General features: G+C 42.5%; 1 protein-coding gene across 2 annotated transcripts in view; it reads left to right on the top strand.

Annotated features, from left to right (window-relative positions):
- Positions 1-11,609: 11,609 nt before the first annotated feature.
- The window catches only part of dach2 (dachshund family transcription factor 2), a 321,413-nt gene continuing 313,428 nt past the window's right edge, over positions 11,610-19,594 (top strand). For both annotated transcript variants that reach the window (XM_062964038.1, XM_062964039.1), the window contains exon 1: positions 11,610-12,245. In XM_062964038.1, coding sequence (XP_062820108.1) covers positions 11,755-12,245 — 491 coding nt within the window. In that variant the 5' untranslated portion in view covers positions 11,610-11,754. The remainder of the gene's footprint in view (positions 12,246-19,594) is intronic.

The following is a 19,594-nucleotide window of genomic DNA, read 5'->3' on the forward strand; positions in this document are numbered from 1 at the left end:
CTGTAGTCAATGTTTTCAATATATCATGATATTTTGGTGCTAAATTTGTAAATACAGTAATTACAAGATAACATAACTGCGTATTGAACTACTTTTTCTGTCAAATTTGTTGTATAACATGATGTTTTGGTGCTTAATTTGTAAAATCATAACCTAATTTGATGTTTAATAGGCTTTTCCTTAATCCCTCCTTATTATCCAAGATATTTGCTTATCCAAGGTTCTGCCGGCCCGTTTAGCTTGGATAAGTGAGACTCTACTGTATTTGAAGCCATTGTTCCGCATCCTAGTCTCCAGGGCAGCAGAAAACAAGTTTGCTCCCTCTTCCCTATGACTTCCCATCACATCTTGATCCAAGGCCCTCATTATGTCTCCTCTCCTCCTTCTCTTCTGCAGGCTAAACATGAACAGCTCTTTAAGCTGCTCCTCATAGGGCTTGTTCTACAGACCCTGGACCCTTTGAGCCACCCTCCTCTGGACACATTCTAGCTTGTCAGCATCTCCCTTCAATTGGGGTGCCCAGAATTGGACACAGTATGATTCCAGGTGTGGTCTGACCAAGGCAGAATATAATAGAGGGGCAGCATGACTTTCCTGGATCTAGAAACTAAACCATTAATATATTAGTTACATTTACGTCCTGGTGTTGTTGTTCCACCCATGTTTCAATGAATTGTTTAATATATTGTATCAAGTGTGTTTTAAGTGATTGCCTAAAATCTCATTGTGTTTTATTGCGTTGTTATGATAGTTTTGCACTTTGCTGTGCCTTTGTGCTCACGCAATAAAACGGAATTGAATTATTATCTTTATGCTCCACCTTTTCCAATACAGTATTGTTACAACATTCCCTTGTGGGGAGAAAAAAAATCAAAATTAGAATGGGATGACAACTTTGGAAATAATTTATAACGTGCAATCACAAATGTTTCAAACAGGTTTTTCTAAAAGTACAATTTTTTTCGTGTCAGGAGCAACTTGAGAAACTGCAAGTCGCTTCTGGTGTGAGAGAATTGGCCCAGGAGATGCCCAGATGTTTTGATGTTTTTACCATCCTCTCATGTCCCCGCGTGGAGCCGGAGCTGACAGAGGGAGCTCATCCGCACTCTCCCTGGGTTGGATTCGAACTGGCAACCTTCAGGTCAGCAACCTTTATTTATACAAAAAGTTGTTGTTGTTATTATTATTATTTTATTATGACACAGGAAACGAGATAGACATGATGGATTTCGTATCACAAAATCACAAGTCGAACACTTCCCAAGTGTCTAGGACTGTGTGATGTATCTTTGGATGATGCATGCAGATCCCAGTAGGGTGGCCTTTTGCAGTTGGCAGATCATAATTTTGTCAATGTCTATTGTTTCCAAATGCCGGTTGAGATCTTTTGGCACGGCACCCAATGTGCCCATCACCACCAGGACCACCTGCACTGGTTTCTGCCAGAGTCTTTGAAGTTCAATCTTGAGGTCCTGATAGCGGCTGAGTTTTTCCTGTTGTTTTTCTTCAATGCTACTGTCACCTGGGATGGCGACATCTATTATTATTATTATTATTATTATTATTATTAATGTCAGTGCAACATTTCAGAACATAGGAAGATAAAAGAGAACTTTCTGTATGCAATGCATTGAGCAAGGCTTCCCCATACCACTAGATGGCAGTGCTTTCAGGTCAGGGCTTTCTCAACTGAAATGGGAGATTGTACTGGGATTGGGAAGAAGGATGGTGAATCTACATAGTGGAATTAATGCAGTTTGACCCCACTTGTGGCTCAGTGCTGTGGACTCATGGAGACTATAGTTTAGTAGGTCCCCGCCTTGTCTGCCAAACAGTACATTCATGTCTCATCAAGCTACACCTCCTATGATTCTCTAGCATGGAGCCTTGGTGGTTAAAGTGGGATCAAACTGCATTCATTCTACAGTGTAGATCAGGCAGGGGCAAACTTTCTAACTTGGGGGCCACATAGTGGGCCGGAGTGGGTTGGGTGGGCCGGGAGGGAGGGGTTCTCCCCAAGTCCCTTTCCTGCTCTCCCTCTTCTCTTTTGGAGGCAGAAAGTGACATGATTGAACAAAATTTTGCTATCAGTATTTTAAAAACCCTCCAAAATCAGCAATTCCAGACATGAAACAATCAGGGCTAGCTAACACCTCCCAAGAAAGGATTCCCTCAAGCAGGGAGCAACCAGGCTTTGAAGCTGCAAGGCTATTCAATGCTAATCAAGCTGGCCAATTGCAACAGTCACCTGTGCCTCAAATAGAAAATAGTTCTTTCTCCCACCCTGGGCATCGTTCCACAGATATATAAACCCCGTTTGCCTCGTTTCCAACAGATCTCACAATCTCTGATGATACCTGCCATAGATGTGGGCGAAACGTCAGGAGAGAATGCTTCTGGAACATGGCAATGGGGACTATAGCTGGATTTTATTTATTTAATTAATTATTTATTTAATTTCCATCATTTCTATGCCTCCCTTCTCACCCGAAGGGACTCAGGGCGGCTCACAATGGATTCAGGGCGGCTCACAATTTTGCCCAACATAACTTAGTTACACCTTAGCTATTACAACCAGGTAGTGGTTACAGGTAACTAGTTATTTATGTGCCTTGTTACTTCCAAGCTCTTCTATTGATGGCTGATCTTAGGAATTAGATTTTTTTTTCCTTCTTAGAAACATCATAGAATGCAAATCCTCTTTCTCCCCTTCTTTTTTGCCTAACCCTCTTGCTTAATTCTGCTGTAGCTCCCAATCACAGAAAGCAGCCCCCTCTCATCCGGAATAAGGGATGCCGCATCTTTGAGCTATTCGAAACAGATGTCACTGCTTTCCTTCACCGCTGATGTATGTAATAGAACTGACACACTAATTAATTTAATGCAGTATAAAAAGTACTGATTATTTATCACGGCTGACAATAAAATTAAGAAAACATTCCATTACAATTGGGGTAATTCATTATTTATTGATTTTGCATTATGCGCATATTCATACAATGCATTTCATTAGATGGGGGGAAAGTCCTCTTTATTGCTCTGGTGGTAGCCAAGCTCTTGATACCTGTTTGTATCTATGTATCCTTCTACAATCTATATATATAAAAGGATAATGAAATTTCGGCCTAGGACAAAACAACAAAACTACACATCCCAGAAACACTAAACTTGGCAGCACAACCCTTCATCCATGCCTCTACGTTCATACAACAAAAAGAAAAGAAAAATAAAGTCCTAATTAGAGGGAGGGGAATCATTGTTTTTATCCAATTGCTGCCAGTTAGAAGGCTAAGCTCTGCCCACTTGGTCTCCTAGCAACCCACTCAACCCAGAGGACAGGCAGAGTTAGGCTTCACTTAGAGTTAGGCCATACTGCCTATAAAATACAGATTATCAGATTTTAACTGGATTATATGTCAGTGTAGACTCAAGGCCCTTCCACACAACTTTTACCCTTTACCTTATCTACCACCAATTCCTCAATACTTTATTTCCCATACCACCATACTTCGCCACAGCAACGCGTGGCTGGGCACAGCTAGTGCCCTATATCCCAGGATCTGATCCCTGGTTTTCTGCTTTAAACTGGATTATATGAGTCTCCACTGCGGGATAATCTGGCATCAGATCCTGGGATACAGGGGCAGTGTGAAAGAGGGCTATGAGTGAGTATGCACACACATACCTGCGTAGAAGGAAAGATATATTTGGTAAGGAAGTTAATGTATAATTAATCCGACATGTTTATGGGTTTGACTTTTGCAGATCTGATTCTTTGCTGATTCTCTTTAGGACTCTCAGGGTCCTCCAGCATTATAGCCAACCTTTAGGGATTCCTAAAGAAAATATGTCTCTAGGAATTTGTAGGTCCTCCAGTGTCTCTCTATGGTGTATCTATACAAATAAAAGTGAAAATATGTATGCATGAGGCTGGCAAAGACAAGCTCCCACGTCCACAAATAACTCTAGCTCCCACAGCCCAGGAGACACCAATGGGCCTCCCTCCAATGACATTGCAGGTTATAGAGAGCGCCGTGAGCATGTCCAAGAGCCCTGCCAATGTCCTCCACAAACAACATACTACCCCCCACCCAAGTGAAGGCTTTCCTACAGGGACAATTTCATCCTAGATTTTCTGTTTTTCCTCCACCACAGATACCCCAGTGTTTCTGACTCATTCCATTGGTGTAGAATTTGCATGACTCCACCCACTGCCTTTCCCATAACCCTTTCCTATTCTTTTCTATGGCACAGCAAACAGAGGAATTGATCAGCAACTGAACATACTAGAAAGCTTTGGGGAGAATTCACCATGCTTCATAGGAGTTGTAGGTACTGGGATGTATAGTTCACCTGCAATCTTAGAGCACTCTGAACCCCACCACCAATGGACCTGGAACTAACTTGGCACACAGATTTCCCTACGACCAACAAAAAATACTGGAGGTAAATACTGGATGGTAACTGTTAATTTTTGATTAATACCATTGATGTCTATAATAATTGATATCTATACCATTGATATCTATCATAATAATAAATATTTGTTATATTTATATTTATTATAATATTTATTAAATATTCTAAATATTTCTGAGCCATGGTTGGTTGAATGTATGGATGCAAAACCAGTGGATATGGAGGGCTGACTGCAGAAGAGAAGGCTGAGACAAGATGAGAGCCATGTATAAATATGTGAGGGGAAGTCATAGGATGGAGGGAGCAAGCTTGTTTTCTGTTGCCCTGCAGACTAGGATGCTGAACAATGGCTTCAAACTACAGGAAAGGAGATTCCACTTGAACATGAGGAAGAACTTCCTAACTGTGGGAGCTGTTCAGCAGTGGAACTCTCTGCTACGGAGTGTGGTGGAGGCTCCTTCTTTGTTGGCTTTTAAGCAGAGGCTGGATGGCCAAAACATGCAAATGTGAGTAGATAAATAGGTACCGCTCAGGCAGGAAGATAACGGCGCTCCATGCAGTCATGCCGGCCACATGACCTTGGAGGTGTCTACAGACAACGCTGGCTCTTCGGCTTAGAAATGGAGATGAGCACCAACCCCCAGAGTCAGACTCAGGGGAAACCTTTACCTTTAAAGACTAGGATGCGGAAAAATGTCTTCAAACTATAGGAAAGGAGATTCCACTTGAACATGTTCAAAAACATGCAAATGTGAGTAGATAAATAGGTACCGCTCAGGCAGGAAGATAACAGCGCTCCATGCAGTCATGCCGGCCACATGACCTTGGAGGTGTCTACAGACAACGCTGGCTCTTCGGCTTTGAAATGGAGATGAGCACCAACCCCCAGAGTCAGACTCAGGGGAAACCTTTACCTTTAAAGACTAGGATGCGGAAAAATGTCTTCAAACTACAGGAAAGGAGATTCCACTTGAACATGAGGAAGAACTTCCTAACTGTGGGAGCTGTTCAGCAGTGGAACTCTCTGCTACAGAGTGTGGTGGAGGCTTCTTCTTTGTTGGCTTTTAAGCAGAGGCTGGATGGCCATTTGTCGGGGGTGCTTTGAATGTGATTTTCCCGCTTCTTGGCAGAATGGGGTTGGACTGGATGGCCCGTGAGGTCTCTTCCACCTCTATGATTCTATGACTGCATTATGCTTGGATATTGGCTATGATCAGGTTTGGAGTTTAATACATCTACAAGGCCCTGGTGGTGGCGCAGTGTGTTAAAGCGCTGAGCTGCTGAACCTGCAGACCGAAAGGTCCCAGGTTCAAATCCCGGGAGAGGAATGAGCGCTTGCTGTTAGCCCCAGCTCCTGCCAACCTACCCTGTTTCCCCGAAAATAAGACAGTGTCTTATATTAATTTTTGCTCCCAAAGATGCGCTAGTTCTTATTTTCAGGGGATGTCTTAGATTTCCACAAAGACAAATTCACATTTATGGTTGAATTTTTAAAAATGAAAATTTATTATCTACTGTACAGTAGTTGTCATCACAAAACAGCATAACCAAACTGTGAATCTTTTCAAGAATTTCTGTATTATATTTTATTGCTATTCTATTTTAAAATTACTGTTTTAAATTTCTGTTCGTATGTAAATTTATGTTGTTGTTGGGCTTATCCCTGTGTAAGGTGCCCTGAGTCCCTTCTGGGAGATGGAGGTGGGATACAAGAATAAAGTTATTATATTATTATTATTGACACAACGACGTTGTATGACACAGCAAACAAGATAGATATGCTGGATTTCGTTTCACAAAACCACAAGTCGAACACTTCCCAAGTGTCTAGGACTGTGTGATGTATTTTCGGATGATGTGTGCAGATCCCAGCAGGGTGGCCTTTTGCAGTTGGCAGATCGTAATTTTGTCAATGTCTATTGTTTCCAAATGCCAGCTGAGATCTTTTGGCACTGCACCCAGTGTGCCCATCACCACCGGGACCACCTACACTGGTTTCTGCCAGAGTCTTTGAAGTTCAATCTTGAGGTCCTGATAGCAGCTGAGTTTTCCCTGTTGTTTTTCATCAATGCGACTGTCACCTGGGATGGCAACATCAATTATTATTATTATTATTATTATTATTATTATTATTATTATTATTATTATTTCTTGTTACTACTTTTATTTCCATGTACAACAATCTATGGTATGTACATTTACCAATCCTGCATGCTTCCAAACAAAAACTTTGCTAGGTCTTACTTTCGGGGGAGGCCTTATATTTAGCAATTCAGCAAAACCTCTACTAGGTCTTATTTTCTGGGGATGTCTTATTTTAAGGGAAACAGAGTAGCAGTTCAAAAACATGCAAATGTGAGTAGATAAATAGGTACTGCTCCGGCGGGAAGGTAAGGGCACTCCATGCAGTCATGCCGGCCACATGACCTTGGAGGTGTCTACGGACAACGCCGGCTCTTCGGCTTAGAAATGGAGATGAGCACCAACTCCCAGAGTCGGTCACGACTGGACTTAACATCAGGGGAAACCTTTACCTTTACCTTATTGGCTATGATCAGGTTTGGAGTTTAATACGTCTACAAGGCCACAGTAGCCTGACTACTGTGGACGATGGGGATTGGAGTCTAATACATTTACAAGACCATATCCTCATTTAGAACAATTTGAAAAAAGACAAGAGAGTATTTTAGACATTTTGGGATATCTATCCACTTCATGTGTCTCAAAAATCTTTTCTCCCATTTTGCCAAACGGCAAGGAATAATCCCATGGAGCAGAGAAGGAGTCGGCTGGCCTCCGCTCAGGTGAGTCGGCCATCACCTGGCATCAATCCACAAGCCTTGAGCCTTTCTGGGGCCTGAATGCGCTGCTTCATCTCTCCTCCATGGCTAGGCGCCTCTCAAGGGTACCGTTTTTACGGCAGCCTTTATGATTTTATATTGCTTCATGCCACTCTAACATGCGAGGGAGCACTGGCGGGAGGGGGGCTGGTCGATGCGCAAGGCTTCCTCTGGCCTTGCAAAAACTCAGCCTTATTTAGAAATATGTTTAGCTTGGGGAAGGCATTAAAGTCAAACGGGGGGGGGGGGGGGGGGGGAGTCCCAGAGCGTGGAATTTTATAGTCTCATTAATCTGGGAGCAAAAATTCCTTGAAAAGGGAGGGAGGGAAGGAAAACAACAACAACAATGCAAAACCTATTAATCAGATTTATATATTTCCTGTTTGAAGATCTTCGCATGTCTCTTTCTTTTCTTTTTTTTTTTGTAGTCAAGAAAAGCAGATCCTAAACACCAAGAGAGTGTTGTTGAAGGCCTTCATGTCTGGAATCACTGGGTTGCTGTGAGTTTTTTGGGCTGTATGGCCATATTCCGGTTGCAATACTTCCTGACGTTTTGCCTGCATCTGTGGCTGGCATCTTCAGAGGTTTGTTCAGAGGTCTGTTTGGAATGAGGCAAGTGGAGTGTATATACTTGTGGCATAGGGTTACAGCCTCTGCTAGACGGGGTTACACTCCCTTTGAAGACGTACTGTATATACTCGAGTATAAGCCTAGTTTTTCAGCCCTTTTTTAAGACTGAAAATGCCCCCCTCGGCTTATACTCGGGTGAGGGTCCTGGTTGGCTTATATTTGGGTCAGCTTATACTCAAGAATATATGGTATATTTATTATTTTTCTCTATTATTATTGGTATTATTACATTTATTATTTTTCTCTATTGTTGTTGCTACTATTACATTTATTTTACTATTATTATTATTATTATTATTATTAATACATTTATTATTTCACTCTGATCTTGTTATTATTATTGCATTTATTATTTTACTCTATTTATTATTACTTGTATTATTTTCCTGTATTTATTATTATTATTATTATTATTATTATTTGTATTATTTTACTCTATTATTATTAAAAGGATACATAAGCACATTTACATTTAAGAAGATGAGAATAATGATTTGATCAAGAGTTGGACAGTCTTATCTTAAATTTGAGCTTGATGTAAATATTCAAAAACATTGAACCTACTGATGCCTCAATTAATGTAATTTTATTGGTATCTATTTTTATTTCTGAAATTTACCCACCCTTGGCTTATACTGGAGTCAATGTTTTCCTAGTTTTTTTGTGGTAAAATTAGGTGCCTCGGCTTATATTCGGGTCGGCTTATACTCGAGTATATATGGAAAGTTTGCAACTTGGGAGTTCTCCTGGATTCGTTACTGAGGTTTTGGCGGTGGCCAGGGGAGTATTTGCATAATTAAAACTTGTGCGTTAGCTGTGTCCGTACCTTGTGAAGTCAGACTTGGCTCTCATTACATCACAAATAGATTATTGGAACGCACTCTACATGGAGTTGCCTGTGAAGACGGTTCAGGTTGCTCACTGAAGCGGTATAGAGCGTACACCCCTGTTGCGCCAGCTCCATTGGATGCCAGTCCACTACTGAGCAGAATTCAAAGTTCTGGCATTGACCTATAAATCCCTAAACGCTTCTGGTCCAGCTTACCCGTCCGAACGTGTCTTCCTTTATGAGCCTGCTAGAACATGAAGATCTAATAGGGAGGCCCTGCTCTTGGGCTCACTGCCTTCGCAGGTGCGGTTGGTGGGGATGAGAAACAGGGCCTTCTCCGTGGTGGCCCCTTGGCCGGTGAACTCTCTCCCCAGTGAGATTAGATTGGCCCCTCCCTCTTAGCATTTAGGAAACACACACACATATATTTCTCTTTCCTTCTGTATGTCTTTTACCTTTGCATCCTTCCCTTCCTACAGTACCTCTTTTCCCTTTCCACATTGCAATACAGTAAAACATAAGTGGTCCAGCATTTCTGTGTTCTCAAATGATATGCTGTGTCCAGATTGGTTCATCACGTGCTCTGTTATGGCTAACTTCTCTGGTTGGATTAGTCTGCATCCTTTGCATCCTTCTCTTTCCTTATATACATCTAGCTTTTCCCTTTTGATATATATATATATCTCCCCTTCCCCTTTGCATCCTTCCCTTTCCTTATGTATATAGATATATATTTTCACTTTCCATATCTATATCTAGTAGAGTCTCACTTATCCAAGCCTCGCTTACCCAAGCCTCTGGATTATTCAAGCCATTTTTGTAGTCAATGTTTTCAATATATCGTGATATTTTGGTGCTAAATTCGTAAATACAGTAATTAAAATATAACATTACTGCATACTGCATACTGAACTACTTTTTCTGTCAAATTTGTTGCATAACAAATATAAGTATATACAGTAGAGTCTCACTTATCCAAGCTAAACAGGCCAGCAGAAACTTGGATAAGCAAATATCTTGGATAATAAGGAGGGATTAAGAAAAAGCCTATTAAACATCCCGTATATATATGTGTATATATGTGTGTATATATATGTGTATATGTGAATATATATGTATATATATAAAAGGGTAATGAAATTTCGGCCTAGGACACAACAACAAAACTACACACCCCAGATACACTAAACTTGGCAGCACAACCCCTCATCCATGCCTCTACATTCATACAACAAAAAGAAAAGAAAAATAAAGTCCTAATTATAGGGAGAGGAATAATTGTTTTTATCCAATTGCTGCCAGTTAGAGGGCTAAGCTCTGCCCACTTGGTCTCCTAGCAACCCACTCAGCCCAGGGGACAGGCAGAGTTAGGCCTCACTTAGGCCTCTTCCACACTGCCTATAAAATACAGATTATCTGATTTGAACTGGATTATATGGCAGTGTAGACTCAAGGCCCTTCCACACAGCTATATAACCCATTTAGAATCTTATATTATCTGCTTTGAAATATCACAATGAATTTAAAACACTGACTACAAAAACATTGACTACTAAAAGGCAGACTGCGTTGGATAATCCAGAACATTGGATAAGCGAATGTTGGATAAGTGAGATTTTACTTTACAGGGGAAACCTTTACCCTTGACCTTAACTACCACCAATTCCTCAATACTTTATTTCCCATACCACCAGACTTCGCCACAGCAACGCGTGGCCGGGCACAGCTAGTATACATATATTATACACACATATTCCTTTCCCTTTGCATCCTTCCCTTTTTCTCTCTCTCTCCATATACATCTTTTGCCTCTCCATATATCGATATAGATATACGTATCTTTTCCCTTTCCTTAGATCAGGGGTCCTCAAACTTTTTAATCCGAGGGCCGGTCCACAATCCTTCAGACTGTTGAGGGGCCGGATTATCATTTGAAAAAAAAAATACAAACAAATTCCGATGCACACTGCATATGTCTTATTTGTAGTGCAACAACAACAACAAGAAGAACAATGAAAGAACAATACAATATTTAAAAATAAAAACAATTTTAACCAACATACATTTATCAGGATTTCAATGGGAAGTGTGCTCCTGCTTCTGGCCAATGAGATAGTCAAGTTAATTAGGATTGTTGTTGTCATTGTTGTTGTTGTTGTTGTTGTTGTTGTTGTTGTGTGTCTTCAAGTCATTTCAAAATTTGGCCGAGCCTAAGTCTAAAATGTATTTATTTATTATTTATTTATTTACTGCATTTATTTACTACATTTGTATCACACCCTTCTCACCCCAAAGGGGACTCAGAGCGGCTTACAAATTATATGTACATACAATATATTATATTATTAGCATAGCACAATATTAGCATTATATATTACTATATTGAACTATACCACTATACTGTAATATTATTAGTAATATTATATGTAATATAGAATATATAATTAATATTATTATATGGTAATATTATTAGTGTTATATTGTATTACATTATAATATTATTATAAATATTATATGTATATACAATATATTATATTATAAAACTGAGGGCGGGGGCCAGGTAAATGACCTCGGAGGGCCGCATCCGGCCCCCGGGCCTTAGTTTGGGGACCCCTGCCTTAGATAGTCCCTTTGCCACCCAATCCAACTTTCCCATCTTTCCAAAGGGGATTAGGGGTGTGTGTGGGGGGGGTGCTAAGGGAGACCAGAAGTGGGCGTGGGGAGAGCCCGAGCGGCGGTGGGCGTGCCTTGGGCGCCCCTCCCCTTCCTCGCGGGAGCCAATGGCCGTGGCGAGGGGCGTGGCCGGGGGGCGGGGGCGGGCGAGTGGCGGGAGCGCGTGCGGGCGCTGCTGGTGCCTCTTTCCTGCTCTCCGCCCGCCCGCCTCCGTCCGTCCCTCCGTCCACGGCTCCGTCCTCGGCGCGCCTCTGCCTCTTTCTCCCTCTTGGCCGGGCTGCTGCCTCGAAAGTGGAGCCTCTCAGCTTGGAGGCGGCGGGCGCTGCTGCTGCTGCTGCTGCCGCTCCGTCGGCGGCGGAGGGCATGGCGGTGTCTTCCCCGCCGCCTCCCGCGGGCGGAGGCGCCTCCTCGTCCTCCTCGTCGTCGTCCTCCTCGTCGTCCTCGTCGTCCTGCTCCCAGGCCAGCCTGCCGCTCTGCTCCTCCTCCTCGGGCGCCCTGTTCCGCGCCGACCCGGCGGCGCTCTTCCCCGGGGCGGGCGCGGGGTCCGCGGGGGCGTCGGCGGAGTGCCGGATGGTGGAGCTGCACGGGGTGCAGGTGGCCTCCTTCGTCTCGGCCGAGGGCCAGGAGCTCATCTGCCTCCCGCAGGTCTTCGAGCTCTTCCTCAAGCACCTCGTCGGCGGGCTCCACACCGTCTACACCAAGCTCAAGCGCCTCGACATCGCGCCCGTGGTCTGCAGCGTCGAGCAGGTGCGCGTCCTCCGCGGCCTCGGCGCCATCCAGCCCGGCGTCAACCGCTGCAAGCTCATCACCCGCAGGGACTTCGAGGTCCTCTACGGAGACTGCACCAACGCCAGGTAATGCTGCGGGAGACATAGTTCGCCAAGGGCCGGCACGCACTCGGCGGCGGGTCTGTCTCCCTCGCCTTTCTCCCTTCTTCGAAGCATCCCTCCTCCACTATAAAAACACACAAAATGTGGTTCTGGGACACATAGTTTTCCAAGTACCGCCAAGGAATTGGAGAACCCATCTAGCCCCCCCCCCCCTTCTCCCTCTTCGAAGTAGAGGAAGGTAGCTGCCCTAAAGAAAAATACAATAAAAGCCATTGCCCAGGGATATGTAGTTTTCTAAGTACCACCATGCTTTTCTATGTACCACCATAGTTTTCTAAGTACCGCCAGGGAATTGGAGAACCCATCTAGCCCCCCCCCCTTCTTCCTTTTCGAAGTAAAGGAAAGTAGCCTCCCTAACAAAAATCAATGCCTTGGTCCTGGGATATATAGTTTCACAAGTACCACCATAGTTTTCTAAGGACTGCCAAGGAATTGGGAGAATCCATCTAGCCCCCTTTCCTCCTCTTCGAAGTAGAAAAATCTAGCCCCCTTTCCTCCTCTTCCCTAAAGAAAAATGCAATAAAAGCCATGTTCCTGGGATTTGTAGTTTTCTAAGTACCACCATAGTTTTCTAAGTACCATCAGGGAATTGGAGAACCCATCTAGCCCCCCCCCCCCCTCCCTCTTCGAAGTAAAGGAAAGTAGCCTCCCTAACAAAAATCAATGCCTTGGTCCTGGGATATATAATTTCACAAGTACCACCATAGTTTTCCAAGGACTGCCAAGGAATTGGGAGAACCCATCTATCCCCTTTTCCCCCTCTTCGAAGTAGAGGAAGGGAGCTTCCCTAAAGAAAAATGCAATAAAAGCCATTGCCCAGGGATATGTAGTTTTCTAAGTACCACCATGCTTTTCTAAGTACCGCTAGGGAATTGGAGAAACCATCAAACCCCCCCTTTCCCCCTCTTCTAGGTAAAGGAAGGCAGCCCCCCCCCCCCAAAAAAAATTAAAGCATTGGTTCCAGGATATATAGTGTTCCATGTACCACCATAGTTTTCTAAGTACTACCAGGAAATTGGAGAACCCATCTAACCACCCCTTTCCCATCTCCGAAGTAGAGGATGGTAGCCTCCCTAACAAAAATTAAAGCCTTGGTCGTGGGATATATAGTTTTCCAAGTACCATCAATAGTTTTCTACGCACCACCAAGGAATTGGAGAACCCATCTAGCCCCCCCCCCCTCCTCCCTCTTCAAAGTAGAGGAAGGTAGCCTCCCTAAAAAAATTACAATAAAAGCCATGGTCCTGGGATTTGTAGTTTTCTAAGTAACACCATAATTTTCTAAGTACTGCCGGAGAATTTGAGAACTAATCTAGCCCCCCCCTTCCCCCTCCTCAAAGTAGAGGGAGCTGTTCCCCCTCAAAATAAAAGCATTCATCCCGGGATATATAGTTTTGTAAGTACCGCCATAGTGCCGCCAGGGGATTGGAGAACTCATCAAGCCTCCCTTTTCCCCTCTTCAAAGTTTAGATAGACATTCCCCCCCCCCTCAAAATAAAACTTTTGGTCCTGGGAGACATAGTTTTCTAAGTACCGATACTAAATTGAAGGGTACATTTTGACTACTTTCTCCCATCGTTGAAGTAGAAGAAGGCAGCCCCCCCAAAAAGAACAAAACTTTGCTCTATGAGACTAAGTTTTCTAAGTACAGCCAGTGAATTGTGGGCTTGCCTGACACCCCCCCCCCCCCATCTCGTATGATTCCGGGAAACATAGTTTTCTAAGTTTTGCAAGTGAATTGCAGGCTTGTTTGAAGTAGAAGGCACCCTCCAAAAAACATGGCCCCAAGATATATAGTTTCCTAAGTATCACAAGTGAGTGCAATAACTCACCTGTTATGCCTCCAAAGTGGAAGGAAGTGGCCCTCTCTCCCCAAAGAACCATGACTCTAGAAGACATAGTTTTCTAAGTCCAGCGAGTTTATTGGGAACTCACCTGACCCCCTTTCCTCCTCTTCGAATTGGAAGGAAGACCCCTACTTCCCCCCCCCCCCAAAAAACCCACACCCTGGCTCCCTTGCCCCTTTGGAATCCATAGTTTTCTAAGTACCGCAAGTCCTGCTCAGGGTAATTGTTTACGGGGTTGGATAAGACACGGCCTTTTCCACCTCGATGGGGAGTTAATGGGAAGCACCTTCACTCCTGCCACCTGTGAGGTGGTGTTGCTTTGAAGGACTTGAGATATATAGTTTTCTACATTCTGAAGGGATGGGGAAATGAGTCCTTTTTGTCTCCTTTTTGACTAAAGAGAGAGGAAAGAGTGGTAGAAACACTGATGTGTGGGTCCCTCTTTGAGTGGGATGAACGGAGCCGGTCCTGAGTGTCTTTGTAAAACTTTCTGAAAAGTTGCTTGAAACAGATCGAGAGATGCCGATGCCTGGAAAATCAAATAAGCTTGAGAGAAAGTATGGAAGTGAACCAGATTATAAACTGAGTTACGAAGAAGCCAAGGGAGCCTTGAGGGTTTTTGCCCTTTGCGTTGTGATCTGCCATGATTTCACCGCATCGAGCCATGGCAGTGGAAGTGGGGTCGAACTGCATTCATTCTGCAGTGTAGATGCACCCTTCGTTTCAAGGAAAGTGCTTCAGTCATTTCCATTCAAGTCATCCATTCATAGTTTCCAAATTTTGGTCCACCAGATGGTTTAGACTTCAAGACCCAAGAATGGGAACCAAGGCAGTATTGCGTTGCTGTGAGTTTTCTGGGCTGTATAGCCATGTTCCAGAAGCATTCTCTCCTGGCGTTTCACCCACATCTATGTCAGGCATCCTCAGAGGTTGTGAGGTCTGTTGGAAACTAGGCAAGTGGGGTTTATATATCTTTGGAATAACGTCTTGTTTGCTTGAGGCCAGTGTGAATGTTGCAGTTGGCCACCTTGATGAGCATTGAATAGCCTTGCAGCTTCAAAGCCTGGCTGTTTCCTTCCTGAAGGAGTCCTTTTGTTGAGAGGATTCCCACCCTGAACATTCCACACTTGCCTAGTTTCCAACAGACCTCACAACCTCTGAGGATGCCTACCGTAGATGTGGGTGAAACGTCAGGAGAGAATGCTTCTGGAACATGGCCATACAACCCGGAAAACTCACAGCAACCCATGAAAGCCTTCAACAATATAAGGCATTATTGTTGCTCAACCTGTAGATAATATCAGAAAGTGCATCTACACTATAGAATTAATACATTTGATACCTCTTTACCCGTCATGGCTCAATGGTTATGCAATCCTGGGAGTTGTAGTTTTACAGAGTCTTTAGCCTTTTCTGCTTCACCAAACTACAGCTCCCAGGATTACATAGCATTTAAAGTACCCCCAAACTCCATTGGATGCACTGGGAACCACTGCACTAGGCTATTGCTCAACCTGTAGGTAATGTCCTAGCATAGGGATGCTGATTCTTATGTTTCTTCCCCATGTTTGGCCATGGATAAAAAATGTGCAAAAGGGATATATTGTTCATTTGCGTAGATTTTCATCTTGGTTGGTTTTCATACTTGTCCAGGACCGTGGAGTTTAAACTCGGGCCCCTTCCAAGTTCCATTGTTTGAAACCAACGGAGCTTACTTTTCCAAACGTGTATTTTATTACTAGTGAGCGTATTGCAGAGTTCAAAGGAAATTTCTTGGAAAACAGGTTCAATAATCAGGGACGACTCGCTGCCGAGTTTAGCCGAATTTATTTTCAGGTAAGCATGCCCAAAATTGCCACCTGGAATGAACTCTGGTCTCAGTTTTAGTTCATATTTATTAGTTTTGATCAGCATTTTGAAAACTCTGAATGAGGAGAAAGCAAGACCTGATGGCTTACTTTCGGTACAGGTTTTTTTTTTGGGGTGGGGATGGGGGTTCCTTTCATTCTTCTTTCTTTATCTTATGCATATTATTACACAAGATTGGCAATTGTATCTCTTTGCTGTGAATTTTATGTATTGTGTCTGGTGAATTGGACAAAGTTGTTGTGCTGCCGGATGTGAAAAGATCTGGAATCTTAATCGATGGTGTCTTAGAAATCCAGAAATTCTTTCACAGTTTTATAATTTTTCACATCCTTTGCGTGTCAGAGCGGTTGTTATTGCCAGTGACACAAATATTTTCACCTTTGAGGTTCCAAAAAATGCACAAAGCTATCCGGGGCTGGGAAAACTGGGCATCTTAATGTGAGGCATCACAAAAGTCTCTGGCCGGTTTTCCCAGATCAGCTCTGCCTTCCCAAACACCCATATGGTCGCCTGGAGCCATTGACCCCAAACCTCCGAAGATGAATGGGCTTCGCTCCTCATTGGGACGCTCTTTGCCCGAAGGGGGTTGGGACCTGAATGCGATTATGCAAAAAAGGCCGAGAAGTGCGTCGCAACTTTTCCGAACTCTGATTATAACAGTTGTTTGCGGGCTGAAACCTTTGAGATGTTCACGCGAGGGATTATCTGGTCTGGGAAGCAAGGAGAACTGTTGTGTTCAATGGTGTTTAAAATAGGGTTGGCAATTTTGGGATTAATGCAATTTTATTTTATTTTTGCATTCGTTAACCTGTATGAAAGTATAATTTGAACGTCACCATTAAGCCTGTGTGCTTTCTTTAATGCTTTGTCTGTTGGGTGAAACTACTCATCATATCATCTCTTCGCTTATTGTAACTTTGGAATAAAATTTGGGAAAGGAGTATATATTGCTGCAAGAGATATTGATATGAAGGTGGCACTGTGCGATAGGAATTAAATAATGTGTCAGAGAGATCATTAACAAGTTCTTCAAATTTATGATTTTTTTTTGTGGAAGGGAGGGCGAGTTTATTTTTTAATTTTTTAAAAAGTTTTTATTGACATACAAAATGTAAAAAAGAAAACTAGAGATAATCAAGTACACATAATACAGGTATGCCATTCCCCCAGACAGGTACCTTGCCCCATTCTCTTGTACAGTAGAGTCTCACTTATCCAAGCCTCACTTATCCAAGCTTCTGGATTATCCAAGCCATTTTTGTAGTCAATGTTTTCAATATATCATGATATTTTGGTGCTCAATTCATAAATACAGTAATTACAACATAACATCACTGCGTATTGAACTACTTTTTCTGTCAAATTTGTTGTATAACATGATGTTTTGGTGCTTAATTTGTAAAATCATAACCTAATTTGATGTTTAATAGGCTTTTCCTTAATCCCTCCTTATTATCCAAGATATTCGCTTATCCAAGCTTCTGCCGGCCCGTTTAGCTTGGATAAGTGAGACTCTACTTTATATACCACTTCCCCATAATAGATTGTAATATAGAAATAGGTCTGTCTTGACTTCTATAATATATTCATCCTTTAACTCTATTACATAGTTGTTATATTTACCTCTATCTGCCTCCTCCTGGTTTCCCCACACCTAGTGCTGACCCAAATTTATGATTTAAACACAATGCTGTTGACTACGAGAACATTTCTACCTTTATATAATTCCTGGCCATTTTGCCATTTTGGCTGGCTGAATGAAGATATTGCCACTGTATGGATTGTGTAATTTTTTTATCGTCTGCATCCCTTGGTTTTATAAATTAGGACGAGGAAAAAGATCCTGGATTATTAGGTCCTGAACAACCTAATAATAATAATAGTAATAATAATAATATCATCTGTCAACTGCAAAAGGCCACCTTACTGGGATCTGCACGCATCATCCGAAAATACATCACACAGTCCTAAACACTTGGGAAGTGTTTGACTTGTGATTTTTTGATATCAAATCCAGCATATACATCTCGTTTGCCGTTTCACACTCTGTCTTTGTGTCAAGAATAATAATATAATAATAATATGAAGAGTGAAGTCTCCAGCAGTCTACAGTCAGGGAGTTTGTTTGTTTTGTTTCCCCATCTTCGTCGTATATGTCACAGGATCTGAAGTTACTTAGGGATAAATAAAAATATAAAGTACAAGAACAATACAACAAAATACAGTAGAGTCTAACTTATCCAAGCCTCGCTTATCCAAGCCTCTGGATAATCCAAGCCATTTTTGTAATCAATGTTTTCAATATATCGTGATATTTTGGTGCTAAATTCGTAAATACAGTAATTACAACATAATATAACTGCGTATTGAACTACTTTTTCTGTCAAATTTGTTGTATAATATGAAGTTTTGTGCTTAATTTGTAAAATCATAACCTAATTTGATGTTTAATAGGCTTTTCCTTAATCCCTCCTTATTATCCAAGTGATTCGCTTATCCAAGCTTCTGCTGGCCCGTTTATGTTGGATAAGTGAGACTCTACTGTACAACAAAATACTATGATACTGTTGCAAGCATGAAAAGAATGTATCATTTGTGTGTTAAATAACAACATGGCTTTTGGATAGGGGTTTGATGTGCCAATGGTTTGCAACACTGTTCCTCTGCATGATCCTGACGTGAGAGCCGGTGGTTTAAATGTCGAGCCCCGAACATTGGGAGACCAGAGTTCGAATCCCTCCTCAGCCAAGGAAACCCATTGGTTGACTTTAGGCAAGTCTCTCATCCTCAGAGGAAGGCAAGGTCAAAGCCCCTCTGAATATATATTTGCCAAGAAAACCCCTGAAAGGAGTCTCACCAAAAGTCAGAAATGACTTGAAAGCACACAACAGCATCTAATGGTGGTTCATGTTTTGCCTGAGAACCTGCTGGGTGAAAGGCTTGACCTTAAACGCACAGAAGGTGGTGTGCAAATAACTTGCATTAATAATTTCTTGGGAAAATGTCCTACTTTTCTGAAAGTAAACAGGAACAGGTTGAGAGTGGTTGGTTCTTAGGCTCATTTCCCCTCTACGGGGTTTAGCTTTCTCTTTTTGTTCTAGTGGTTCGTCTTCGGTGCCAATGTTGTTAAGAATAATTTAGATCTTTCTGCGACAGAACTGTTTCCCAACTCGAGGCTGTCAGTTTATACACACAACGTGAGATCCAAATAAGATGGGAACAGATTGCTTAGGAGCGGGCATCATCTCAGTTGTGCGTATTGGCTCTGTAGCTTTTATTTAGCAAGTGGAGTCTCAAGTACATCTACTTTGAAACAGAGTAAGTTTGAAATTGTGCACAATTCTGAAACTGTGTCCCGCTTCAGATCACTTTTGGAACTTAGGTGACTTTCAAATGCAGTTTGTGACAAGTTTGAAAGAAAACCATCATTGTGTTCATTGGCTGGTTGAGTCCTGAGCTTCTGGGAACTTAAATAGTTATTTGGATCTAGTTCATAGTTACTATAGCTCAGGCATAGGCAAACTTTGGCTCTCCAGGTGTTTGGGACTTCAACTCCCACAATTCCTAACAGCCGGTAGGCTGTTAGGAATTGTGGGA

Source organism: Anolis carolinensis, unplaced genomic scaffold (genome assembly GCF_035594765.1).
Source record: "Anolis carolinensis isolate JA03-04 unplaced genomic scaffold, rAnoCar3.1.pri scaffold_12, whole genome shotgun sequence".
NCBI lineage: Eukaryota > Metazoa > Chordata > Lepidosauria > Squamata > Dactyloidae > Anolis > Anolis carolinensis.